This window comes from Lemur catta, chromosome 1, assembly GCF_020740605.2.
Source record: "Lemur catta isolate mLemCat1 chromosome 1, mLemCat1.pri, whole genome shotgun sequence".
Classification (NCBI taxonomy): domain Eukaryota; kingdom Metazoa; phylum Chordata; class Mammalia; order Primates; family Lemuridae; genus Lemur; species Lemur catta.
In genome coordinates, this window is record NC_059128.1 from 142,604,967 (window position 1) to 142,632,798 (window position 27,832).

At 37.9% G+C, this 27,832-nt stretch overlaps 1 protein-coding gene across 6 annotated transcripts; it reads left to right on the forward strand.

Annotated features, from left to right (window-relative positions):
• The first annotated feature begins 57 nt into the window (after nt 1-57).
• KIN (Kin17 DNA and RNA binding protein) lies at nt 58-27,665 on the forward strand. Of its 6 annotated transcripts, XR_006731051.1 has the most exons (14): nt 89-259; nt 4,375-4,469; nt 8,137-8,180; nt 8,261-8,383; nt 9,720-9,901; nt 11,385-11,433; nt 12,615-12,675; nt 16,353-16,482; nt 18,363-18,413; nt 21,246-21,314; nt 22,064-22,163; nt 24,037-24,137; nt 26,858-27,110; nt 27,321-27,413. XR_006731051.1 is itself a non-coding variant. In XM_045536116.1 (13 exons), the coding sequence occupies exons 1-13, from the start codon at nt 146-148 to the stop codon at nt 27,023-27,025; spliced, it is 1,287 nt and encodes a 428-aa protein (XP_045392072.1). In that variant the 5' UTR covers nt 58-145; the 3' UTR covers nt 27,026-27,407. The 6 variants fall into 6 exon arrangements, 5 of the variants coding, with proteins under 5 accessions (XP_045392072.1, XP_045392082.1, XP_045392088.1 ...); XM_045536116.1 differs by having other exon boundaries at nt 58-259; nt 26,858-27,407; XM_045536126.1 differs by lacking the exon at nt 26,858-27,110 and having other exon boundaries at nt 27,321-27,665.
• Nucleotides 27,666-27,832: the final 167 nt, after the last annotated feature.

The window sequence follows — 27,832 nt, forward strand, 5'->3', positions numbered from 1 at the left end:
TCGCGAGCGTTGGAACCCAACCTCCCCAGGCCCCACCTCCTTCCGCCGGTCAGCCGGTATTTGTCCCGCCCACCCGCGCCAACCCGATTCCGCTTCCGGTTGGAGGGGCGCTGGGTTCCAGAGAGTTACCGCTGTGGTGGTCGCGATGGGAAAGTCAGATTTTCTTACCCCTAAGGCTATTGCCAATAGGATCAAATCCAAGGGGCTTCAGAAGCTGCGCTGGTATTGCCAGATGTGCCAAAAGCAGTGTCGGGACGAGGTAAGTGGGCCCGCGACGGCCTCGTCTCCCAAAGGAGGCCCGGCTGGAAATCCAGGTTCTAGTCCCTGCCCAGGGGGCTGAGAGCGCGGATCTCGGGTTCCAGGTCCTGAGGCTTCTGGGGTCTGCGGTGGGCGAGTCCGCTGCTCAATAGTAGAGCCGTCCTTCCGTGCAGCCCCTGTCCTAGCGACAACCTGGGGTCTTTGACACCTCATTCCTTCCCCCCCCCCAAAGGTATATCGGAAAAGGTTTTGCAGCCTCCTAGGGGCGTGAACAGTGCAGTGCCAGATGCACGCCCGGGCAATAACAATAACAATCGTCGTCTGTGACTTGTCTTGGCTCTTAAGAGAAACGGAGTGATTAGGATCAGGTGAAAAAGGAAAACTAAGCTCTTCCACACTACTCATCTAACGAGCACCTATAATGTACCAGGTCCACAATAATACTGTGGTTAAGATTGTTGATTTGTCTCGTGTCAGACTGTCAAAATTATGAAGTCAAATTACACCACTTACCAGCTGTGTGCTCTTGGGCAAGTTATAATACTACTTACATTCTCCTTGCTTGTTTACTTATCTGTAAAGTGGGAATAATAATTGTGCCTACTTGTAGGATTGTCGTTGAGGTTTTTGTTGTTTGTTTTTTATGCATTTCTTTCTTTTTCTTTTTTATTTTCTTTTTTTGTCATTGAGTTTTAAATGAGTGAAGTAGATGTAAAATGGGTCATGTAGTCTTTGGGCAGATCTTGAAAAGCCTAGTATGCTGTGCAGTGGGGTTACACTTTTCTCCATTAAAGAGGTGGAAGATGGAAAATGTTGAATTGAGAGCAGGCTAATGATGGGATCATATGTGTCTCTGGAGATCGTACTGGCTAGGGGTGGAAAAACACTGAGGAAATTGGAATAGTCCAATTCAGTGTTTCTGCGAATGAGGGATGAGATATTTCTCTTCCATTTCACTTTAGTTCTTTCTATTTAATGAATATCCACATATCCGTTACCTAGTGTCTTAGTTGGCTTGGATTGCTATAACAGAATACCATATACTGGGTAGTTTAAATGACTGCAATTTATTTCTAATAATAATTCTGGAGGCTGGGAAGCCAGGACCAAGGTGCTGGCATGGCCAAATTCTGGTGAAGGCCTCTTCCTGGTTTGCTGACAGCTGCCGGCTATGTCCTCACAAGGTGGAAGGAGCAAGCTGTAGTCTGTTTCTCTTATAAGGGCCCCTAGGACCTCATCTAAACCTAATAACTTCCCAAAGGCCGTACCTCCTGATGTCATCCCCTTAGGGGTTAGGGTTTCAACGTATGAATTTTGGGGGACATAAACATGCAGTCCATAACACACAGATCTAAAACACTTTAAGTGTTTTGACATATTTACTTAAAAAAATATTTTAAAGTAAATTACAATCATCAGGGTATTTCAACTCTAAATACTTAAATATGCATCTCTAAAATATCAGAATACCTTCCTACATAATCACAACGTATGTCATCAACATAACAAAATGAATAAAAATCCTTCTATATCATCTAATACATATTCCTTATTCATACTTCTTCTGTTGTCCCCCAAGTGTTTCTTCAAAGCAAGATCCAATCAAAAGCCATGAATTGGATTTGGGTATTAGGACTTTTTTAATAGATTTTATTTTTTAGAGTAGTTTTAGGTTCACAGCAAAAACAAACTAGAAGATATACAGAGATTTCCCTCCTCAAATGCACACAGCCTCCCCCATTATCAACATCCTGCAATAGAGTGTTATGTTTGTTACGGATAAACCTACATTGACACATTAGTGTCACCGAAAGCCCATAGTTTACATTAGGGTTCACTCTTGGTGTTGTCCATCCTATTAGTTTTGAGAAATGCATAATGACATGCATCCACCATTATAAAAGCTTACAAAATAGTTTCACTGCCCTAAAAAATCATCTGTGCTCTGGGTTACTAGGACTTTTAATTCTCTCTAACTTTAATTCTTTTTAAATTCTAAATTTAGGATAGAACCCATTCCCCTCCACCGTTTTTTTCTTGACATTGACCTGTTGAGGAGACTAGGCCAGTCAGTTGTCCTGCAGCAGTCTCACTATGTTGAGTTGTTTTCTTCTGGTTATCTTTTGCCTTTGTCTTCTAACTCTTATAGTTTCTGTCAACTGAAAATTAGATCCAAAGGCTTAATTGGGTTCAAGTTAAAAATTTTTGGGAAAAATAATTTGTTTTTGATCTTGTATAGATTAATACTTATAGTATTCTTTATAGGTGATCTTGTATATTTCATAATGCATCATATAATGAAGTCAGTAATATCTGGTAGTGATAGAGTAAAGGTGACAGCCTGTAAAGTGATATTGGAAAGCAGTATTTTCTCCCTTGTGAGAGCAAGTAACTAGTGGAGTAATAGTTTGATCTGTTTTCCCATTAACCTTATACCTATATGTTTTAGCATTCTTGTATGAGTCAGTTATTTTATTAAGAGTTGCAAAGTGGTTATTTTTCTAACTCTGTCAACATTTATTATTGGCTGCCGTTCTTTTTTATTTTTACTTATTTTTTTTTTTTTTTTGTGAGGCAGAGTCTTGCTCTGTCACCCAGATTGAAGTACAGAGGTGTAATCACAGCTCACTGCAACCTCCAACTCCGAGGCTCAAGTGATCCTCCTAGCTCAGTCTCCGAAGTATCTAGGACTACGGGTGCATGCCACCGTGCCAGGCTAATTTTTAATTTTTTATACAGATGGGGTCTCACTGTGTTGCCCAGGCCAGTCTCAAACTCCTGGCCTTAAGCAATCCTCCTGCCTCAGCCTCCCAAAGTGGTGGGATTACTGACATGAGCCGTCACACCCAACCATATCTTTTTTAAAAATGAGCTTTTGTACATCAGCTAGGAATATTTGGTTATTCTGAAATGCCATTCTTATGGGAAAAGAATAAATGATTCTTCTTTTAACTACCAGTTTTCAGTGTAAGGCTCTTGTGGTGGTTTGGGGCCTGTTTGCCCTTAGATCTGTTCATTGCCCTTCCCTATCTGGGAGGGCAGCCTGGGGGAGGCGAAAGTTAGCCCCTGCAGGTCCCTTCTGCTGTCTTCTATCTCCCAATAATGGAAGATCGAGGAGGAGAAAGGTTGGAGTCAGAGTATTCCCCTCCCCTATCTACTCTGGATTTCTAGAATTTAATAACATTATTATTATTTTTTTCATTTTATTGATTTATTTTTTAATTTTGGAAAACAGTACTGGTTTTTTATTTATAAGGCTGACACCAACTTTCCTTTTAAGATAAATTTAAAATTGTATGGGTGGTCCGTGGACTAAGGATTAGGAAACTGCTTTAAGTAAGATCAAGTGTGGAAATCTGGACAGTGGCAATGGGATTGAGCAGAGGGACTGGATATGAGTTATCAAGAAAGCTGAATAGATTTACTAGTAAATTCAAAGTAGAAGGGGAAGAAGAAATCTAGAATGTTGCCCAGTTTCCTGGCTTGGGCGATTAGATATGAGATAGAGGTGTTCACTGAGATAGGCAATATAGAAGAGGCATATTTTTCATTTGTATTACTAGTGAAGAATCAGGTTCAAATATTAAGTAGAAAACATAGACACTAAATCAAAACTTTTATGATTTTTCAACCATCTTAAGAAGGTACAGATTTAATATGTTGAACAATGTAATATGCCACAATGTATTTGGGATAATGAGGTGAAGTTGAGTGAAAGTAGTTTTCCAGGGCAGAAAATCACTAATGACCCACTTTACTCCATTTGTATAGCACTATATGAAGTAGGTGCTCAGCAAGAATTAGCTAACTTGAGTCCAAAAAATGAACTCACTCTTCTGTTGTGCTTGGTAATGTTTCTTATTAATGTCTGTTTTCTACAGCACTATTTTGCTGTCTCTTTGATCTCAAGGATTATTCTTTGATTAGCAGAGTTGCAAAGCTCAACTCCATAAAAAATGTTTTTAAAAACCTGATAGGATAGTTACAGCTGGTGATTTGATTATTTCTTACAATTTATCATCAAAGAGCAGATTTTTAGGGTTTAAATACTTCTATTTAAAGCCCATTTCCATGACCTAAATTGGAATTTAACTACTACTTTTACATTTTTTGTAGAATGGCTTTAAGTGTCATTGTATGTCCGAATCTCATCAGAGACAACTATTACTGGCTTCAGAAAATCCTCAGCAGTTTATGGATTATTTTTCAGAGTAAGTAACTCAAAGAACTCCTTATCTCAAAAGCTTTATTCAGTTGGACATTTAATAGATAGTTAATATTTTATTTATTAGAGGCTCTATTATTTCTTATATGTTAACATGGTAACTGTATTCTCCTTATGCTCAGTTTTCATGTTTTTTTGAGAATTTTTTATGGTATGAAATTGTTACAAAAGTGTTTCTCACAATTTAGTTTTTTCTTCCTTCCACTTCAAACATATGAAACTATCTTTCATTCTAACCCAGTTGTGACTAAGAACACAGGCTCTGCATTCAGACTGCCAGAAGTTAGATTCTTTTCCACCTAGAAGCTGTGTGCCTCTAGAGTGCCTGGTACTTGATTAAGGTTAGCTGTTAGTTATTATTACTATGAATAGTCTTGCTTCTATCCGTCTCTTTCCAAAGTTCTAGACCTTTTGATCTTAGGACTCCTCTATATTCTTAAAACTTGTTGAAGACCCCAAGAGCTTCTGTTTATGTGAGTCATATGTGTCAACACTTAGAAATCAAAACCAAGAAATTTTAAAAATTATATTTATTAATTTGAAAATAATACACTTATTACACATTAAAATTTTTTAAATGAAAAGTAATTACATTTTCCAAATAAACATGCATTGTTTTTACATTCTTACAAATCTCTTCAGCGTCTCACATAATAGAGAACGGTTGGATTCTCACATCTCCTTCTACATTCAGTCTATTGTGAAATGTTTTGATCAAAGCACTTAAGGAAAATGCAGCTCATACATATGTGGTTGGGAGGGAGGAATACTTTAATAAACTTTTCAGATAATTTTGAATATTTTTTTTGATACTACATCAAAACACGATGTTTGGCAGTTTCTTAAAGATTAGTTGCAATGTGGAATCTGAAACCGGGTTCTTGAACTTTTTGTCCTATTACATTAAAATCCATGGGTTATCTTTTACTTTCAGTGGGTCTTATACCCATGCATGATTTTGTAATATCATGCGCTGGTTGTTGAAATATACTCTTTCACTGAGTTTCATAGATCTTCTAAATGAGGACACATTTTTTCAAACAATGTTATTGAATCATTTTCACTAATACCAACACTGATGCCATCAGAGACATCCTTAAACATTGGGAAGCATGTCAGAGTCCCAGTGGCAGATACTAGTTTGCAAGCTCAAATTTTATCATTGGCAACAGATACTGTCAGTTGTTTTCCTTAACATGAGTCTCACTTTATTTTTTAGAAAATGTATGCCAATAACCATTGGAATAATGATAGTTTATATGTCAGTTGTTTTTTCAAGTAAAGGTGACAAAGATATTTCAGCTCACAGCTCAGTCACACAAGTGCTTTGCTCAGGACAATTGTACAGCAGCAGAAGTGGTTTGTTCATAATTCTCATTTCATCATACGCAATGTTAGAAAGATGTTTACTTAAGGGTTGAGATTTAATGCAACCCTTAATTTTTACTGTGAGTGCATGGCAGCGAGGAACACACCGTGTGCTAGCGAGGTTTGGTATCGCTGCTGTCTGCCTTAACTTGGGCTAGGCTGCCAGCAGGCTTGCCCTCCATGGCTTTTATGCCATCAGTGCGAGTAACACAGTGACAAAGGCAAAGTTACCTGTGAAACATCTAAAACTATCTGGAATACCACCAGCTTGCATGAGTCACACTTTGGGAAACACCATTCTGGCAAGAGCTGTCTACACCCACTGCCTGCCTTCCACCGCATTCACTGCTTAGTCCGCTCAGTCCACTCAGTCCGCGGAGGCTGACTTCGCCCTTTCAGTCTCCGGGAGAGTCACTCGTGCCTTTTCCATCTCCATCTTCCTTGATCTCTCTTCACATAATGTTCTTAACTGAAACACTCTGCTCTTTCGTGGTTTTCCTACTTCTCCTGTCTTTGTGCCTTTGTGCTTTCTTTCTTCATTACCTCCTCCTCTCCCTTCAGCTCCTCGAATGTAGAAAGTTCTCCCAGGTGCCCACTTGACTTCTTTTTTGAGTTATAGATTCCCTGTCTCCCCAGGATAATTGTCACCTGTCTTTCTGAAGGCCATCTCAAAGTGAACATTTCTAAAGCTGAACTCTGTATTCTCCTCACCCAATCTGCTTCTTATCCTGTGTTGGCTAATAGCCATCTACCCAGACTCCTAGACTGTAAACTTCAAGTTCTCTTGGGATTCTCTCTTGCCAGTTCTCCTGTGTCATGTCCTTTAAACCTATGTCCTTTCCATTCTCACTGCCCTAGTAATAACTAGTTCTCAGCATCTCTCACCTAAAGGATTTCAGTGACTTTTTCCTGGTCTCCCAACCTGCGGCTTTGGCCCCTCCTGTACACACACTTTATGCTGATGCTTCACAGTCCCCTGTGTGCATCAGAAGCTCCTGGAGGGCTTGTTCACAGAACACAGACCCCGCACCCAGCTTCTGGGTCAGTGGGCCTGGGTGTTGCATTTCTGTCCAGTTCCCAGGGGATACTGATGCTGCTGGTCTGAAGGCCGCAACTTGGAAATTATTCTCTTCTGTCCACCAGGATTGTCTTTTCTAAATTACAGATTTTAACAAATTACTTCTCAAATGCAATTAGAACTCATCCTTTTTAGCATGACATTCAAGGCACTTCAAAAATTAGCCCAAACCTTATTTTTACTTTCCAGCTACATCTTGCCTTTTGTTCTCCCTCTCTCACTCTCATCTTTATCTGCCCTAAACTTTAGCCAAATTAGGTTGAGTGTCATTTTTCAAATGTGATGCTTTCCTGCCTCTGTGCCACCTGGGAATGGCCTTCTCTTCCAATTCACCTGTAAAAGTTTTATTTATATTTCACTGCCCATATTAAAATCACCTCTGGGTATCTACCTTAACTCTTTCCGTGATATTTAGTTACATTTCTTTTTCAGTTTAACTTTTGTTATGATTGGCTCTGCTAGATTGTAACCTCCGTATAGATCACAACTTATGTTTTATTCGCTTATATTTATCTAGCACTTAACACAGTGTATCTAGCTCAGAGGGACACATTACCTGTCAATTTCATGTGCAAAGGAAGTTTTGTTATCAGGTAGAATGGGGCTATCATGCCACATTCAGTAGCACTAACAGATATCATGAAGGAGAGGGCAGTGGCTCACACCTGTAATCCCAGCACTTTGAGAGGCCAAGGCAGGAGGATCACTTGAGGCTGAGTTCAAGACCAGCCTGGGCAACATAGCAAGACCTTATCTCTACAAAAAGTTAAGAAAAATTAGCCAACTGTGGTGGCATATCCCTGTAATCCCAGCTACTCTAGAGGCTGAGGTGGGAAGATTGCTTGAGCCCAGGAGTTCAAGGTTGCGGTGAGCTGTAATCCCACTACTGTACTCCAGCCTGGGTGACAGAGCAAGAGTCTGTCTCAAAAAAAAAAAAAAAAAAAAAGAGAGAGAGATATGAAGGACCCTTTCCAAAAATAATGTGGTAGCTTTTGCTATGGCTACTTTACCAAGATAAAAAACTTCAACTCCAAACTGACTTTTAATCTTTAATCCTTAAAAGCTATAATCTTTTGTTCAGTTTTTAAAGGTTCAGCAGTGTTCATATGGACGTTTCATATATCATTTGGGCATTAAAATGATATGATTGCTTAAATTTTAGGAAGATGATACTTAAGCTTAATGCTTTCCTTTCTTTCTTTATTAGGGAATTCCGAAACGACTTTCTAGAACTTCTCAGGAGACGCTTTGGTAAACATCTCAAGTATTGTGCAAATAACTTTATAACCTACAATCTTCTTAGGATCAACAGTGTCATATTTTGTTCTTAGGCACGAAGAGAGTCCACAACAACATTGTCTACAATGAATATATCAGCCACCGAGAGCACATCCACATGAATGCCACCCAGTGGGAAACTCTGACTGATTTTACCAAGTGGCTGGGCAGAGAGGGTAAGAATAAGAGATTATGTGAATAGTCTTTATGTGGCTCCATTGATGGGAGAGAGAGAATTGTCATAATTTCTATCTAAATTCATGAAAAAAAGGATGCAGGGCAATTGGAAAACTGGAGGAGAGGAGGATGCTGATCCAGGATTGATTTTGTTTAATGCAATTGAACACCAACATCTGGAATAGTTCTTTAGACCATGGTTTATCACTGACATTTTCTCTCTTTTAGGTTAAGAGTTATAGCAATCTCTTCTATCCTCCCAGCCCCCACTTTTTGTACTCTATGTTAAGGTGTTTTTTTTTAAAGTTGCTTTTTCTTTTCCCATTTCTAATCTTCATAGGATGAGAAGTTTGGGATATGAAAAGGGGGAAAAATTTTGTGTCAGTGTTTTACTTACTCATTGTATTACTTTATTCCATTTTAATAAGTTCTTAAAATTAACAGAACATCATGTACTCATTGAATATAAACATTTAGACAGGGTTGAGTAATTACTCTGCAAGATAATAGAGCTGTCCCTTGGTGTCCATGGGGGATGGGTTCCAGGACCCCCCACTGATAGTAAAGTCCATAGATGCTCAAGTCCCTGATATAAAATGTCATAATGTTTGCATATAACCTACACACATCCTCCTGTACACTTTAAATCATCTCTAAATGACTTACCTAGTGTAAATGCTGTGTGAATAGTTGTTACACTATATGGTTTAGGGAATAATGACAAGAAAAAGATGTATGTACATGTTCAGTTCAGAAACAACCATCCATTTTTTTCCCTAATACTTCCGATCCACTGTTGGTTAAATCCACAGATGTAGAACCCACAGGATATGGAGGGTCTATAGCACTTATTTTGTGTTTCCTTTGTTTAAATATGTTGCTTTGCCGGGCACAGTGGCTTATGCCTGTAATCCCAGCACTTTGGGAGGCTGAGGCAGGAGGATCACTTGAGCCCAGGAGTTCAAGTCTGCAGTGAGCTATGATGACAGCTACTGCACTACAGCCTGGGCGACATAGTAAGACTCTGCCTCTTAAAAGTGAAATAAAAAGCTTTAAAAAAAAATTAAATAAATAAATATGTTGCCTCAACTTAGCTATGTAAAAATCAGAATAATAACATTGTCTTTCTTAAAAGATAAAGAAAATATTCCACTTGTATCTAAATTTCATCAAGTGTAAACATGAAAATTCACATGGTCCATGAATTTGTGTGTTTGAATATGTTTGAGTGTATTTGAATGAATACGTAAATAAATATATGGAGATGGAACATATTTATATTTACATTTTGCTTTGGTTGTACACAAATTTACAGTGTCTGTTGTTTTTGTTAAGGCTTGTGCAAAGTGGACGAGACACCCAAAGGCTGGTACATTCAGTACATAGACAGGGACCCCGAAACCATCCGCCGGCAACTGGAGCTGGAGAAAAAGAAGAAGCAGGACCTTGATGATGAAGAAAAAACTGCCAAATTTATTGAAGAGCAAGTGAGAAGAGGTCTGGAAGGGAAGGAACAGGTGGGTAACAAAATCCTCCAGAGAGCCAACGCAAAAAGATGTAAAGAAGCAAAATTCATTTTTTTTTAAAGCATTGAATCAAGTCTTTGCAGGCATTGTGTCTTAACTAAGAAGAAAAAGAGCCTGATGTGGTGTCAAAGCACAGGTTGTAGAGTCGTTCTGGAGTTAACACAAACCTCACTTTAATTCCTGACTTGCTAACTTCATGGTCTTGTATAACTTAATCTTTCTAGAACCCAGTTTCCTTATCCCTAAAATAGAGACAGTACCTAATTGGAAGACATATAAGCAGATAATTTCAACTGATTGTTGTAACGCAACGCTGGGGGTGAACACACTGTGTGGGAACACAAGGGCCAACATTGCAGTCTGGGAAGGGCAGAGCATGTTTGAAGGCAGATGCAGCCCCTCAGCGGAGGAGTCCTGAAGAGTGAGTGGGCGGAAGCCAGGTGGATGGGCGAGGCAAGGGGTCTCATGTGTTAGAATAACTAGGTCAAGGCATTTATTTCAACAAAAATGTGTCAGTACATCCCATGTGCCAGGACTTTCCTAGGCACTGGGAATACACAGTGGACCAAAGATATAGAAAACTGCCCCGCACAGCTTATATCCTAGCAGTTGTGTGCGAGCGGAAAATGTAGCCTGGTGTGTACGTGAATCTACTAGCCATTTAGTATTTTTTAAAACTTTTTATTAAGCTCTATCATACATTGATTAAAGTGTATGAAGTGCATCAATCTCACGTGCACAGTTCAGTGAACTTCTACAGATACGCGTGTGTGGAGAGAGAGTGAGTGCACCAGCCAGCGCAGCACGTGCGTCTGTGTACCCGCCCCCCAGATAAAGATACAGAACATTTCCAGTACCCCAGAAGCCTCCCTCATTAATACCCCTGTCCCCCAGAAGTAACCACTGTTCTGGTGCCACTATTGATTATTGATTGGTTTAATCTGTTCTTAAGGTAGGGCTAAGGGATAGGGATAAGGTAGTCTGTTCTACCTTATCCCTAAAGATACAGTAACTGAGGCTTAAGGGAGATGCCAAGGCTGCCAGATTACAAAGCTCACAGTTTACAGGGGTGGGTTTCATATATGCAATTTTGTTTGAGTTTAGTCTAGGGCTCTTAATCATTACACTAAATTGTACCATAATGTGGAAAGATTTTGCTTTTTAAAGTAGTGCTCTAGGTAAGATTCCTAAAGTTTATTGCCTTACATTTTGTTTGTTTCCTGTTTAAGTTGTAACAGAAATAAAAATGTAGGTAAACTATAGTTTGGTACAGAAAAACTGCTTTTGTGTCCTTTGGAATAATTATCCAGTGGAGAATATTCACAAAGCATCTAATTTCTTAATTAAGATCTTAATCATTTAGAGTTGTGTCTCAGAGCTGCCTTGCAACACAGAGGGTGTGTCATAATTTAGGCCTGTTAATTACTGATAGTCAATGCACTGTAAGTCAAAACTTTCAACCTTTTTTTTTTAGGAGACCCCTATTTTTACGGAATTAAGTAGAGAAAGTGATGAAGAGAAAGGTAGTTTTAATTTTTCTTCTTTTTTTTTTTAATGTGGATGCTTTTGTATTGGCTTTGCTAAAAACTAACAACATGTCAACATGTCTGGTAACGACATTTAATCTGGCTGGGATGCATCATTCTTATCTATAAAATGAAAAGGAATACTAATGAATTAGATGGGATGCCTTCAGCCAAGTGACAAAATTGATTAAAATTAGCCTAAACAATGAGGAAATATATCTTCCCATAATAAGAATCCCAGTGGAAGGGGGTTCTGTATGCCATACGGACACAGGGAGCTGCCAACACTCCAGCCATCACTCCCAGACCCAACATTGCCCAGAGAATGGCAGAGAGTATCTCTTCTGGAGTCAGCTGTAGGAGCAAGGAAACTTTTCCTAGGATACAATCCTCCTGCCAACACACTTTCTTTTGAATATCATTGGCCAGATATTCAAAAGGAAGCATGTCATGTGTCTACCTTAAAAGCAATCATTGGGATTACGTTGATTGGTTTAAACAACCAGAATTTACCCCAGAGATGAAGATGATGTTATGTCCCCTAAGCCACAGGCAGGAGATGTGGACACCTGAACAAACTTGGAATGCTGTTAGCAAGGGAAAGGGGGAGGAAGTACTGTTAGCAAGGAGGATGAAAGGGGGAAGCATTCAGCACTGTCTGCTACGGTGACATGGCATGTGGTGTCCCTCCTAGCTCTCCAGGTTTCACGCTGGGACATTTTTCAGGGATATGTGATCTTTGGATGGGAGCATTTTAGCTCATTTATTTAAAATGTCCATTAATTCTTCTGTGAATACCTTGTGGTATCTTTTCTTGCTCTGTCACCCCGGGTAGAATGCAGTGGTGGCGTCATAGCTCACTGCGACTTCAGACTCCTGGGCCCAAGCGATCCTCCTGTCTCAGCCTCCCAAGTAGCTGGGACCATAGGCGTGCACCACAGCACCCAGCAAATTTTTCTATTTTTAGTACAGACAGGGTCTTGCTCTTGCTCAGGCTGGTCTCAAACTCCTGAGCTCAAGTGATCCTCCTGCCTCGACCTTCCAGAGTGCCAGGATCCCAGAGTGCTAGGATTACAGGTGTGAGCCACTGTGCCCAGCCTACCTTGCGGTATCTAATTTGATAAGTTTTAATTATAATTTGCTTAAATATATATGGAATATCAATTTTTTTCTTCTAGTTACGTTTAATTTGAATAAAGGAGCAGGTAGTTCAGCAGGAGCAACATCTTCCAAGTCAAGGTGAGCTACATTCACAGGTATCTTGAAACTTTAGGATTTCTTTGAAATGTAGGTGGTTACTGCATGTTAAAGTATTGCAAATCACTTTTTCCTGGTTGCGATTTTCTCCATTTTTGGTTTTTCTTTGTTGTTTGCGATTTTTGTTTGTTCCATTGATTTTTAGCAACTGTTCTTATTTGCATGTGATGAGATTCGATCTTTTGAGGAAAGGCTTATTTTAAATGCTTCACTTTTGGTTCACCGTAAATGTCCATGTTAATAGCTCTGTCTGCACTACTATAAAACTGTTTATTTTCCTATCATAACCCCGCTTATCACAGTTTAAATATTAGCTTGGGTGTACGTTTTTCTTTTACCCTCTGAATTGTGGTTTTCTGAGACTAGAGACTAAGTAATCAGTCTCTCTCCTAAGCACCCAATGCAGTGCAAATGCTCTAGTAGCTACTTACCTTCCCTTCTAGATGGTATAGTACAGAGCTGGGGGCAGCAAACCTTTTCTGTAACAGGCCATATAGTAAATAGTTGAGGCTGTTTTTACCATATGTCTTTGTCACAACCACTCAAATCTGCTATCACAGTGAGAGCAGCCACAGACAACAATACGTAAATGAACGGATCATGGCTGTGTTCCAATGAAATCTTATTTCCAAAAGCAGGTAGCAAGCTAGAGCCAAATCCTGGTATAGCGTGTAGTCAGGTAGTTCTATCTGCTTTTCATGTTATCTTCTGCAATTCTTATATAGTCTTTCACCAAATCTTTATTCACTGTTCATGATGTGCAATGCATTCAGTTTTGTTATGGAGGTCAAAAAAGTTGAGTAAGACAAGATACTCAAATACTAGTATCTACTGGAATTTATTATTAAACTGGGTGATGTTATCTGTTTTACTTAGTGTTTGACATGTTGTTTGTTTAAGATCTAAGTTTTTTCTGTTCATTTATGGGTCGGTGCTTATTTGCATGATTGAATAAGTGGCTAGGAGGATTGGAGGACAGGCTGAGTCAGCAGCATATATCAGCTTCAAAATGACTTGCCCGATGTCTTGACTTTGATCAAAATAGTATGTCAAAACTAACACCGTCAGTAGGTATCGTTAAGAAATTGGTAAATTGGGTTCTACATACGGTATATTTGGAAAGAATTTTCTAATATGAGAGTGATGTGACCTGGAGGACAGGCTCAAATACAGCCTAACACACATCCTTGCAGTTTTAGGCCCTGTGCATTTCTCTCCTTTCGTTTTCATTATTTGCTACTCCTAGGCATAGACAAGGATTAAGATTGGTGCCAGTGGGCCCAGATTGATCACCCTTGTATTATTTAATAGTTTTCTATGACTGCTGTAACAAATTACCACAAACCACAAAAATGGTTTTTGTGGCTTAAAACCACAAAAAATGTGTTCTGACTTCTGGAAAGCAGAAACATAGGACTATTCAAGAAGATTTACCTTCCATTTCCAATCTGTTAATATTCACTTCTTGCTTTGCTTTTAACCCCATCCTAACCCTGTCTCAGTCTCTCGCCCCTCCAGTAAAATTCTTGATAACACAAGCAAAGGGACCTTTTTAAACTTTAGACTTTAAATCCTACCATGTCTTTTCCTTTCCTTTCCTTTCCTTTCCTTTCCTTTCCTTTTTTCTTTCCTTTTTTCCTTTCCTTTCCTTTCCTTTCCTTTCCTTTCCTTCCTTTCCTTTCCTTTCCTTTCCTTTCCTTTCCTTTCCTTTTTCCTTTCCTTTCCTTTCCTTTCCTTTCCTTTTCCTTTCCTTTTTCCTTTCCTTTTTCCTTTCCTTTTTCCTTTCCTTTCCTTTCCTTTCCTTTCCTTTTTCCTTTCCTTTTTCCTTTCCTTTCCTTTCCTTTCCTTTCCTTTTTCCTTTCCTTTCCTTTCCTTTCCTTTCCTTTCCTTTCCTTTCCTTTCCTTTCCTTTCCTTTTTCCTTTCCTTTCCTTTCCTTTCCTTTCCTTTCCTTTCCTTTCCTTTCCTTTTTTCCTTTCCTTTCCTTTCCTTTCCTTTTCCTTTCCTTTCCTTTCCTTTTTCCTTTCCTTTTTCTTCCTTTCCTTTTCCTTTCCTTTCCTTTTTCCTTTCCTTTTTCCTTTCCTTTTTCCTTTCCTTTTTCCTTTCCTTTTTCCTTTCCTTTCCTTTCCTTTCCTTTCCTTTCCTTTCCTTTCCTTTCCTTTCCTTTCCTTTCCTTTCCTTTCCTTTCCTTTCCTTTCCTTACCTTACCTTACCTTACCTTACCTTACCTTACAGGATCTCTGTTGCCTAGGCTGGAGCTCCTGGGCTCAAGTGATCCTCCTGCCTCAGCCTCCCACCTAGCTAGGACTATAGGTGTGCACCACTATGCCAGGCTACTTTTTTGTAGACATGAGGTCTCGCGATGCTGCCCAGGCTGGTCTCGAACTCCTGGCCTCAAGTGATCCTCCTGCCTCTTGTTTCCCAAAGCACTGGAATTACAGGTGTGAGGTACCACACCCAACTTTTTTTTATTAAAGCCTCCTAGTGTCAGCATGTATAAGATGACTTCTGATTTTTTCACATACTATTATACCTGTTATATCTCCTGCCCTTTGCACTCCCTCTGTGCTAAACTGTGGTTTCCTAAATGTGCTTGGGGAAGGGGGTGTCTCACTTGTTCTTACCTTTGCTTCTACTGTCCCCTCTTCCTGGAATGCCCTTCCATGTCTGCTCTCCTGCTATATCGTGAGATCCTGCTGGGCTATTCCGGTCATCTTTTTATCCCCATTGCTTATTGCATTCTAAACATTTAATAATGCTGAATACATTTTCTTGATAGAAAATCTCTTATTCAGTCTAGTTTTATTTCTTTTATGTGTGTGGTAAAATATGCATAATACCAAATTGGCCATTTTAAACCATTTTTAAGTGTACAGTTCAGTGGAATTAAGTGAATTCACACTATTGTATATCCATCTCCAAGACTTTTTCATCTTCCCCAACTGAAACTCAGGCCAGGTGCAGTGGCTCATGCCTGTAATCCTAGCACTCTGGGGGGCCGAGGCAGGAGGATCTCTTGAGGCCAGAAGTTTAAGAACAACTTGAGCAAAATCGAGACCCTATCTCTACCAAAAATAGAAAAAAATTAGCCAGGTGTGGTGGTGTACATCTGTAGTCCCAGCTACTCAGGAGGCTGAGGCAGGAGGATCACTTGAGCCCAGGAGTTTGAGGTTGCTGTGAGCTAGGCTGATGCCATGGCACTCTAGCCCAGGTAAGAGAGCGAAACTCTGCCTCAAAAAAAAGAAAAAACAATCTCATTTAATCCTTGCATTTGAGTGAGGAGTTGGATCATATTATTATTTCCATTTATAGATGAGGATTTGAGGCTTAGAAAAGTGAATTAATCAAGTTCCTAATAAAAGTAGCCTCAAACTCTGACCTGCCCAACATGGAAGCCTAGACTATCGTCACTCTGCTATACTGACAATAGTAGCACTAACAGAAGGGGTTAGAAGGTTCAGGGAGTTGAAGACAGGACAGGTTCAATGTTCTGTTAGTGCTGGTCATCCCGTACAAGATGCAACAAGTCCTTCATTGTTTTGACTAATCTGCTGTAAGTTAATCATGTAACAGATTTATTCTGTATTGTGAATTTTGCACATTATAAAGCATTTGTCTGTGTATGGTTCTTGTTAACAAGCATGTGTTTTCTTTTCGTCAGTTCTTTGGGGCCAAGTGCACTGAAGACGGTAGGGAGTACAGCATCAGTGAAACGAAAAGAATCTCCCCAGAGCTCAGCTCAGTCCAAGGAAAAGAAGAAAAAGAAATCTGCACTGGATGAGATCATGGAGGTACAGTTTGTGAGCTATTCATGGGCCCTTTAGCAATTCCAGGAATGATGTCATTCAAACTCAAGGAAAGTTAAATAGCTTCACCAATTATTAGATTGCTACAGACTTAGAAAAATTTTCATATATGGGTTAGGGAATAGGAGCCTAGCTGCAGTTCCATCAGAACAGAGTTGGACCCTGCCTCTCCGCCAATAGGTTTATTTTCTTGCTTCAAGTGCTGTCTTTGAAACTTTCCATGCAATGGTGTCAGCAGAGTTGAGTTAGAAATTGGGGTCCTCCATTGGTGCCCTCTCTCCTCCAACTACTACTCTCCTGTTGCCACAGAATCCCACTCACCACCCCCTAGCCAGCAAGAGAAAGCTCTGACATCTTTTTAATTTGATCTAAACTGATAGCTAACTTTATATGATGAGTCATTGAAAATATATGATTATCTGGATCCAGGGGCAAACTTTGGCTCTAAATCTACCCACGACTCTGGAGTAATTCTACAGAAGGTTCTTAATGTACTCCTAAGTATTCCTTTCTCCCTTGTAACACATAGCCTTCCTTCATTAATGAATTAAGTGGGAGAGGAGAAGAGGAAGTCTAGGAGAAGAGAAAGAAAAAGTGGACACAAGAAGCTAACTTTTTTTGCTTTAATATCATTTCCTCTGTCCCCTCATCTCTTTTCTTCATTCTGAAGGGATAGGAAGTAACTGTTCGGTTTTCTCTGTTGTCTGCCCTCACACCACACAGGGCAGTCTAAAAAGCTTAAAGTATAATATAAGATGAACACACTATGAAATCTTGTCGTTTCATTATTCAATCAATATTGAGTCGCTGTTACTTGCTGGGCATTGTGCAAGGTGTGGGATCTGTGTAGCAGGGACAAAAACGCAGTCCCTGTTTGTCACGGGGCTTTCATTCTAGTGAGGGAGCCATTCAGTTAGCAAGTGAAGCAGTAAATGATGACAAAATGCTAAGGAGGTGAGGACTTGGGAGGGAATTTGCAAGGTGCTTGGCAGGAAAGATCAAGCTTGGGAAGGAAAGGCCATGTGACTAGAGTGCAGTGCCTGGTGGCAGCACGTGAGGTTGGAGAGAGCAGAGGGGACAACACCACAGGGAACTTACCGCCATGGTAGGGATTTTTTAAAAATTTAATTCAAAATAAGATGGAAAGTCAGATGTACCTTTGAATATTATGCATACTAAATGCATACTGAATTTAGAACAGTGCTTGTTGATATTGGAAAGCTGAAGGATTTAAAATGAGGTTTAGAACCAACCGAAGAATTAGATTGTTGATCCCATCAAAAGCTGGCACTTAGGGTTAACTGTAAGCAGTTGAGAAAGAAAAAGTTGAGATACATCATCACGATGGCCAGACGGCACTTTTTTCTTTTGGTCACTCTTATTTGTATCTCTCGGTGGTATTATTCTTCCCTTTCATTCATGAGCTTTATTATCATTCCCAAACAGGGACCTTCGTGTTTGCCATCAGACTGTATTCCTAAGCGTGCTGTGCGAAATTGGTGCACGTGTTAGGTTTTATATGAAAACGTAGTCTGTTTTCTGACAGTCAAAGCAGGCCAGGGTGGGGTGGCACTGGCCGATGGTCTTGCAGCATTGGCTGAATAGGGGTGGTTTTTGTTTGCTTTCTGATCAATTGGCTTGCTTTATCACATATTTTTTAAAATCCAAGGTTTTTTTAAAAATCCGAAACTAATCACAAATAATGTTTATTTGTATTTATCAGAGCTTGCAAATTAGCAAATATTATCATTGGTCTTCTGTGAAGTATGTGTCTTATAGTGTTATTTTGCTAAATAGAATAGTATTTTGAAGTAAACTGAGGATTTTAAAGAGATAATTTCAAGAATGTATTCTGTGTTCTACAGATTGAAGAGGAGAAGAAAAGAACTGCCCGAACAGATTATTGGCTACAGCCTGTGAGTATCCAATTGGAGTTTAAGTCCTAAAGTTATCTTTAAGTGAATGATTTAAATAGCATTTGATATAAATAACTAAATTTCTCAAACATATGTAACTTACGTAGATATAGTTATAATTTATAATGACTTCTTTCTCTTGGGTCTTTAATTTTAATTTGGTGGCAGCTATGTTGGAGGATTACTTCATGTTCATGAGTTCAGTGCTAAATTTGTATATGGACATCTTGAATTTGAGCCTGGAATTTTCAGTTTTTGCTGTAAGACAAAATGTTGTGTTTTCAGAAATGAGATTAAAAGGTAGAATTGTAATTGCTGAAGTATTGGTTTTTAATTTATTGCTTATTGAACTTAGTAGACCTATTTAGGTACTTTGTAGAAAAAAGCAGGTTTTAATTTTACAAATTCAAGGAAGTTTTATATTTGATTGCTTATTTAAAATAATTTAAAAATTGTTTTTAGGCATTTAATAGTTTTTAAAATTATTATTTATTGATGCTCTATTTTGGATTTACTAAGATGTGAAGTTTTCGTAAAACTTTCAGAGTGCCTTAAAGAAGCTGGTTTGATCAATAATAGGGGAATGAAAAGTAATATATCATTTCAGTAGTTTTTGAACTGAGAAATAAAATTGAAAGTTGAGAAGTCCAGGATTCTAATTCAAATCTTCATAGTCATTCTTCCAGTAGTGTGAAAATAATTTAGTGTCTGTGTTTTAGTTTATCTTCTTATGTAGAGGGAAGCATTTCCACAGGTGATCACGTGAAGAATCATGAAATAAGTTATCTAAAATGAAAACACTTGCTGTGTTAAATAGAAAATAAGCACTCTGTATGAATTATTTTAGTTAATTCTCATAACAGTGCTATAAGGTCATTACTGTTATTGTTGCCATTTTATAGGTTAAAAATACTGAGCGTATAAAGTAGAATAATTCCCCCAAGGTCATCTACTAAGCGGTGAGTGAGGATTTCCCTGGCAGTCAGATTCTGTAGGCTGTGCTCTCAGTGCCCGTGCGGTGCTGCCTGCTGTGCGTTAGGCAGGCTGACGTCCCGCTCTGCGTGGAAGTCTGGGCCCTGTGGACTCAGGGATATTTAATGGGATAGAAAAATCTAGTTTTTGTACTTACAAGGTTAGTACAGGAAGGACCGGTAGGGAAGAAACCATCTTGTGAATTATTTTGACTTGTTTTCCCTGTTAGAATAGCTGGTGTTTGAATAGTAATAGTTTCATATATTATTTATTGAAATGTAATCAATAATTTTGCTTAAAGCAGTAGTTCTTAACCAGAGAATAATTCAAAATTTCTTAGAGACTTTTTTTTTTTTAAATTACACGTGCTTCAGTACTAACGACCACTGTCCAGTCTCCTGGGGTGAAATGCAGATTTCCACTCACCTGTTAAGTGATTCCAATGTGTGCCCCTGGCTGAGAACCATTGGTTTAAAGGAAAAAGAAAACCAACAAAAAGTGAAAAAATGGCAAGGCATTCCAAGTTTTAGCTAGCCTAGAAGTTCTCTTCCCATTGACAGTACTTTCAATTAAACTTTATTTTCTCTTTGATAATTTTGTCTGATAATAAATTCATACTTATTTATAGTTCCTCTTCCGGAGTGTTTTGTTGCAAGTGAGGATCAGCCAGTAGTGCTCTGAGGCTTCAGTGGGTCCCTTATTTTGAAATGGGCAGGATGTTTGTGAAAATAACCATCGATCCACAGAGATAGGCTTGGAGGGCTTTCTTTCCTAAACTCAGAAAAGAAGTATTTTGAACAGATTATGGGCAAGGGTCAGTAAGTACAGTGATGTAATAAATTATCTTCCAGTAGAGTGTGAACCCATGTCCCATGAGGGCTTTGAGAAGTTTAGCGCAGCAATATTATGGCTTAATCAGATAAGTTGTTGTGGCATTAATTAGCTTCATTTAGAAAGTCTTAGAATAGAGGCTTAAGAAAAGACCATTCAAATTTTCCCTTAAACATGTCTTTTGACATGTTTAACAATATTAAATATTCTTTCCCCAAAGTTCTTACTAAATTTTTGCTAACTAATTTTAAGCATGGCTTTATGAAATACTTGTGCCCATCTCTTTGATATATTCACTTGAAGTAGCAAATGTGAAATCACTGCAGCGAATGTAGCACTAAGTTGGGCAATTTAGTCTTCATTTTTAGCATTTAGACAGCTAATCCAAACCAGGAAAACAATGCTAACGAAGCAAACTCATTAATATGAAATAAGTCCAGATTTCTCTCCCATTTGAGAATTAGATGCTCAGCAGAACGATACTTTTAGCGGGAGCTAATCTGGAGGAATCACATTTGTATCAAAAATTCAAAGCAACCTGATAAGAGAAGAACACTGGGAAGAGAGCCCTGCGTAAGCTCAAAGGCTCGCTCAGTTCCATGCAGTTTCCAGTGAGACTCTTGCCACTTGAGATCATCGGCAGTGAACACCAACAGTGTAATATCCTTGGCACTTTTCACTTCCTAAGTGGAGAGAAAGAAGCTGTCTGTGAAAGACATGAATTAGTAGAGTTGAGATTTACAGATAAAAATATTTGAAGAAACCTTCACTGTGGAAATCAGCCATTTTGTATATATTCTTTTCTTGTTGGTAACCATGTTGAACCAAAAGAGGAAGAAGAATTAAAAGAATACTAAGGAAATAAGGAAATGTTTTGCCATTGTTGGGAAGGCTTAGAACTCTGTAATTTCTTATTTAGCAGAAAAATTACATTTTACTATGGTTTTTGGTGAACATAAAGGGAGAAGCAAATTAGAAAGGATCATTTTATGTCTTTCCTTTCATCTTTATTTTTTTGTTGTTTTCTAGGAAATCATCGTAAAAATTATAACCAAAAAACTGGGTGACAAATATCACAAGAAAAAGGGTATTGTTAAGGTAAGGACATGCAGTTATGAATGGAATTTGTGAACAAAGCTGTGGGTAATTCAGGGAAGCTATTTTGGTGTTTCTTGGAAATCAAGTCCTAGTAGCAGAAATATTGTCTAAAGTTCTTGATTATTCCATAAAATGGAGGCTGAATTCATGATTGTTGGAGAAATGTTTCTTTTCCAACCAGAGTTGGTCTATTTTCTTACTGGGGCAAGTAATAGGTATGAAGTCCCATCGGCAGCTCTTAAAAAACTCAGCGTGAATGCCTTGTTAATCAGTAAAATATATTCTTTTTGAGTGAAGGGGCAGTATAATTTTACCTCCCAGAGGTCCTGTCTTTTGGCTGCTCTGGGATTATAAAATTTTTATCAACATTCCAGTCTTTCTCTCCCTTTTGCTTTTCCCAAATACAGTTTGATTCTAGCACCCAGCCTCATGCATGCCTAGACTGCTATTCTACTGTACTTGAAAATAGGCAAAATTACCCCTCTTGCTAGACTTCTTACAGTCTTATTCTAAGATCACCAGTCTCTTACTCTTTCCAGATTATAAGCTTAACTAAGCTTTGAATTGAGTTCTTTATTGAGAACCAAAGACTGAGAAGTCATATGTGAAATGTAGAAAATAGTGTCATCTGTAGAACGAGTCACTCTTATTTCAGATTGGAATTTCACTTGTTTTTATTTTATATACTTTTATCCTTTTAAATGAGTGTTCATGTATTTTGTTATAAAAGTGTTCATTTTGCATGACAGGAAGTCATTGACAAATACACAGCTGTGGTGAAGATGATTGATTCTGGAGACAAGCTGAAACTTGACCAGACTCATTTAGAGACAGTAATTCCAGCACCAGGTAAATCTGTTTGCAGACCACTTAATACATGTGCCATCAAAATGAGCTATCCCACTCTTAAAACTGTAGTTTTGGTTTGCTTTTTTTTTTTTGATATTACTTGATGGTGATAGATTTGTTTCCATTTCAGAAATATTAACTGCCAATATAACTCTTCCCCATTTGATGTCAGGTGACGTACTAGTTTACCAATCCTCTGATCAAGCTATTTGGTGGCGTGAATGGATTTTCTCTTCTTAGAGTACATATTTTTTCTGAAGCAAAACACAGACATATATGGTTAGAATTAATTATATTGGGCTTATTATTACAAGTTAAATATATTTTATCCAAAATGCCGGGGTCTAAAAGTGTTTCAGAGTTTGGAGATCTTTGGATTTTGGAATATTTGCATACACAGAATTGGATATCTTGGGAATGGGAACCCAGGTCTTAACATGAAATTCATTTGTGTTTTATATACACTTTATACACATAGCCTGAAGATAATTTTATACAATATTTTTAATAATTTTTTACATGAAACACTTTTAACTGTGTTTTGACTCCTGTCTAAGGTCAGATGTAGAGTTTTTCTTTTTTTATAGAACAGGGTCTTACTCTGTTGCCCAGGCTGGAGTGTTGTGGTGCAGTAATAGCTCACTGAAGCCTTGAACTCCTGGGCTCAAGCAATCTTCTTACCTCTGCCTCTCGAGTAGCTGGGACTACAGGTGCATGTGACCATACCCAGCTAATTTAAAACAAAACTTTTTTGTAGAGTGTGGTATCACTATGTTGCCCAGGCTGGTCTCAAACTCCTGGCTTCAAGTGACCCTCCTGCATCGGCCTCCCAGAGTGCTGGGATTACAGGCATGAGCCACCACACTTGGCCAAATATAAATATAAATGTGTTCTTTTTTTTGATCTGGCTTCTTTCACTCAGCATAATTGTTTTGGATTCATCCATGTTGCATGTATCTACTGTTTATTCTTTTTTTATTTCTGAGTAGTGTGTCATTGTGTAGATGGACAACAGTCCCCCCATCTGCTGGGGATACCTTCCAAGACCCCCAGTAGATATCTGAAACCATAGATTGTACTAAACCCCATGTATACTATGATTTTTCCTACGCATACATACCTATGATAAAATTAAATGTATAAATTAAGTACAGTAAGAGATTAACTAATAATGAAATAAAACAATTATAACAATATACTATAATAGAAATTATATGAATATAGTTCTCTCTCTCTCTCTCTCTCCAAATATCTTATTGTACTGTACTCACCTATTTTTAGACCATGGTTGATCAAAGGTAACCGAAACTGCAGATGAGAGGGGACTACTGTACCACAGTTTGTCCAGTCACCTCTTGATGGACATTTGAGTTGTTTGCAGTTTTTGGCTGTTAAAAAAAACTGCTGTGAACATTCATGTTCAAGTCTTTGTGTGGATATATGATTACTTTTCCCTTGTGGTAAATACTTAGAATGAGCTCAGTCATATGGTAGGCGTAAGCTTAAATTTTTATAAAATTGCCAAGCCATCTCATGAATTTTAAAAAGAGACAAATTAAGCTCAGTTTTCTCTGATTTCTTCCGGACTCGGAACATTTTCCCCAAGTAACTTATACTTCTTGCAATCTAAAATTAAAACATATCCCTTTAACAAATAAGTGAAAAAGATGAGGAGTCTTAAAATGTTAGAGTAATGAAAGTCTACAAACTGTACTTTAAAATACTCTTCTTAAATGATTAAGAACTTGTATTAATAAGAAAAAGGTTTCATTTTTCATTATGTTCATTCAGTGGAATGCATTTTGCTGTAACAAGGTAGAAGAAAAATGTACAGATTTCTTTGCACTAAGGTTTATATTCTTTCCTATTGTAGGAAAAAGAATCCTAGTTTTAAATGGAGGTTACAGAGGAAATGAAGGTACCCTAGAGTCCATCAATGAGAAGACTTTTTCAGCTACTATAGTCATTGAAACTGTAAGTTTGTTTACACAAAGACAGAAATTTCAAAATGCTTTCAAAATGTGCCAGGTTTTTTTTTTAATTGGACTGGTCTTTGTTTTATGTTAGAATCTGGGCTTTTTGTGTGCTTTCTCTCCTATTTGGAAATCTGTCATCTTATTTTCTCCAATGATTCTGCCATTGCTAAAGCATTTTATTTTCTGATCAAAAAAGAAATGTGTGCTCATTGTATAAGACCTGAAAAATATAATTTAATAGAAATAATTTTTTAAATTTTCCATAGTCCCCCATCCTGACGATAACCCCCATTAATATTTTGGTTTGTTCTTTTCCAGTCTTTGTGTTTTATAAAATTGTATACAACATGTACAGTTTTCTTTCCTGACTTCCTCCCTCTACGTTTAATATAAAATTCAATTTGACACAGTAAAGTTAGTGGGGGGAAGTGTAGTCGTAGTTAACGGGAAAAGAGCCACAGAGGTTAACCATTTTTTTGAATGTCCTGCCCTCTTCCATAAAGGATTTAAGGTAGCAAAGATCAATACAGCCTCCCAAAGTGCTAGGGTTACAAATGTGAGCCACCATGCATGGCCTAAATAAAATTGTTTATTGCCTTAGAACCGATAGTTCTCTGACAGGTCTGTGAGTATGGCCCAAGATGTCTTCAGAAGGAAGATTCTTTTTAGGACTCTGAACTCCTGCACTACATAACTTTACCATGAAACAAAAGAATTTTTCATCTCCAGCACAGTCAGTTTTAGTATTTTGTCAGGGTAATAGACCCCTTGGAGAGGGTGATGAAAGTCTGGAGTCTCTCCAAAACATTGCAGGCAATTGCAAAAGTTTTTATGTTCTCTTAGGCCTTCATATCACAGGCCCCTAAGCCCACGGACCTGTTAGAGGATATGTGTCTCAGGAAGGTTTTCTGGAAAGACTAGTTAAGTCCTTATCGGAGAGGTCCTTATCACATTTCAGTAAATTAAGCAATTTTTTCCTGTGTCTGACAGTACTAACCTAGAAACTGTCACTCACCAACCTAAACTATAAGGGAAAAAAGGAAAAGGTACTCTTACCTGGTATTGAGAAATTTATCAGTCTGACTAAATTTAACAGATTTTTGTTTTTTTTAAATAACTCCGTAAGTTTTTCTCTCTGACTCGATCAGTAGAAGGTGATGGGAAATCCAATATTTCCTTGACAGATTGATTATCCTTCCCTTTGAAACTTCTTGGTACTATCAAATGGAAGTCCTGTTTCATGTTTTTGTCTAAGGGAAACACAAAACAACTAATTACTACTGAGGATGTGTTAATTCTACTCTGGTGTCTTTGGTTCACAGTTTACATGGTATTCTTCAGGAGCTAGTTTCATACCTCCTTCACTCTAAATCCAGTTTCATCTTCTTTTCTGATGCTTCAATTGCCTACAGGACTGTACAGGGTAGAACTTATGAGCAAATCCACATGAAAAGCCTTTCTGTTTCATTGGAAAGCAACTTGTACTTCTGGAAGAGGAAATCCTCCTGCTAATTTTTTATTTTTCCTCTTTTCAACCTGCCCCATTAAAAAAAAAAAATCTGTGTTTGTGCATGTGTTTGTCTGTCTGTTATGTCTCCATATTTTCTTTGAGTCATTTGAACTTTTCAAGTGGTTTCTCTTGCTCTTTTTATCATTTCTGGCATCTTAAACTTTAGCGCCAGTTATCATATTTGAAATTTACACATTTATTAAGCAGATTTTTAGCTATTTGTTATTTATTTAGCTATTGATTTTTAGCTAATAAATGTTCCTAAACAGCCTCAGCTTTTTAGCTATTTGTCTAATAAACCCAAATGTTTGGCTCATGTCTTATTCTCCAGATATGCAGTTATTATCAGAAAAGTGTAATTGGCCATAGAGTGTTAAACATAGTAATGAAGAATTTAACCTAGTCTTGCTTTATCTGGGAATTTATTTCCTTTAAATACAACCATTATTATATAGTAAAAGAATGACAATTTTAAAAAGCAATTTTAAGGGAAGTTATGATTGTAAGTAAAGAAAAAACTATTAAAATCTTCGTCTAGGGTTAGTGTCTTCATCATCATCATCATGTTATATTTTGTAAGAGAAAAATTTTCAAGTTTTAAATGAAAGATTTAATAACAATGAGTTGAAAGTTATCGAGCTCATACTCATATTAAATTCTAGGTATCGTTCTAAGCGCTTTGTATGTTTTAACTCCAACAGCCCAATAATAGAGGCACTACTGTTATCCCTGCTGGGGGATAACCAGGCACAGAGAGGATTAGGAGACTGAAGCTCAGAGAGGTTAAGTCACTTGCTGAAAATGAGATTTGAACTTGGGGATTCTGGGTCCAGAGCCCATATTCTTAGCCTCTGTGTTCCCAGGTTATATCCATTTTTGTGGCAGATAGTGTCTTTCATTAATTGTTTTCCTCCTTCTCTGTTTGTTGGATATGAAGGAAAGAAGAAAATAAATTTGCAGTTGGACTCATTTTCTATAATATATACCAATATAACAATCACAGCTAAACTAGACACACGTGTTAGAGTATCTGTATGGCTTACAATAATGATATTTGCTATTAAAAAAAAAAGAAACCCCAAAATGGATAGTGACACAATTATGATAGAAGTTAACTTCTCATTCTAAGAGTCCAAAATGGTTATTCTTGATCAGGGAATGGCTCTCTTCTAAGTGGTGATTTGTGAGTCCAGGGTCCTTTCAGCTAGTGGCTCTGCCGTCTTCAACAAGTGGCATCTCCAGCTGCCATGTGTGTGCTTCAGTTGGGCAAGAGGAGCCTGACGGATTGCGTGGAGGGAAAGCCCGCCTGGGCCATCGCTGCTGTTCCTCCGTGCTCTGGAGCCCCACACGTGGCCACAGCTAACCAGGGGGGCTAGGAAATGTAGCTGTGTAGCCAGGAAGCAGAGGAGCTACCAAACAGCTCGGGAGCCTCTGCCCCCCAGTATCTATTGATAACATGCTGTAAGTATCATTGAAGAAAATGTGGTTTTAATAGGTCTTAATGAGAATGCCATAGATTATTTTTAAAATTCATAGATGTATAGAAATGTTAACTACCTTTATGGTGTTTTAGGGATATGGAAAAAGTAAATTTGTATCTATAAGTGTGATGTCATTTTTTTTTTCAGTACATGTGTGTTTAACCTCTTCTTAAATTATTTTAATTTACAGGGCCCTTTAAAAGGACGCAGAGTTGAAGGAATTCAATATGAAGACATTTCTAAACTTGCCTGAGTTTAAAAATCTGTCAACAATACATTAAAATCCTAAAACATCAAATTGGTGTTCGCCAAGGCATTATGAGACTCTACTGTGTTAGGGTATTCCTTTTGTATAAAAGAAATGGATTTTTGAAAATATTACTGTATAGTTGTTTAGCTAAACTTATAGAAAAAAATATAATTATGTCTCATGAAGTATCAAAACTATGTAATTTTGCCCATGTTATTCTTGTTTCCTTTATAATATTTACTTAAATGATTTTTTATCTTCATTAAAGAATGTTATTGTAAAGTGTTTTATGTAAGACAATTTAGAGTCATAATTGGAGAAATCCTTGTATACACTCTAAATTTATATTTTTCAGTAGTAGAGTGGTAAAGTTGAACTATAAATGTAATTAAATTTTAAAACATCAAATGGTAAATATAACAGCTTTATGGTGATACAATTTATAGATCATA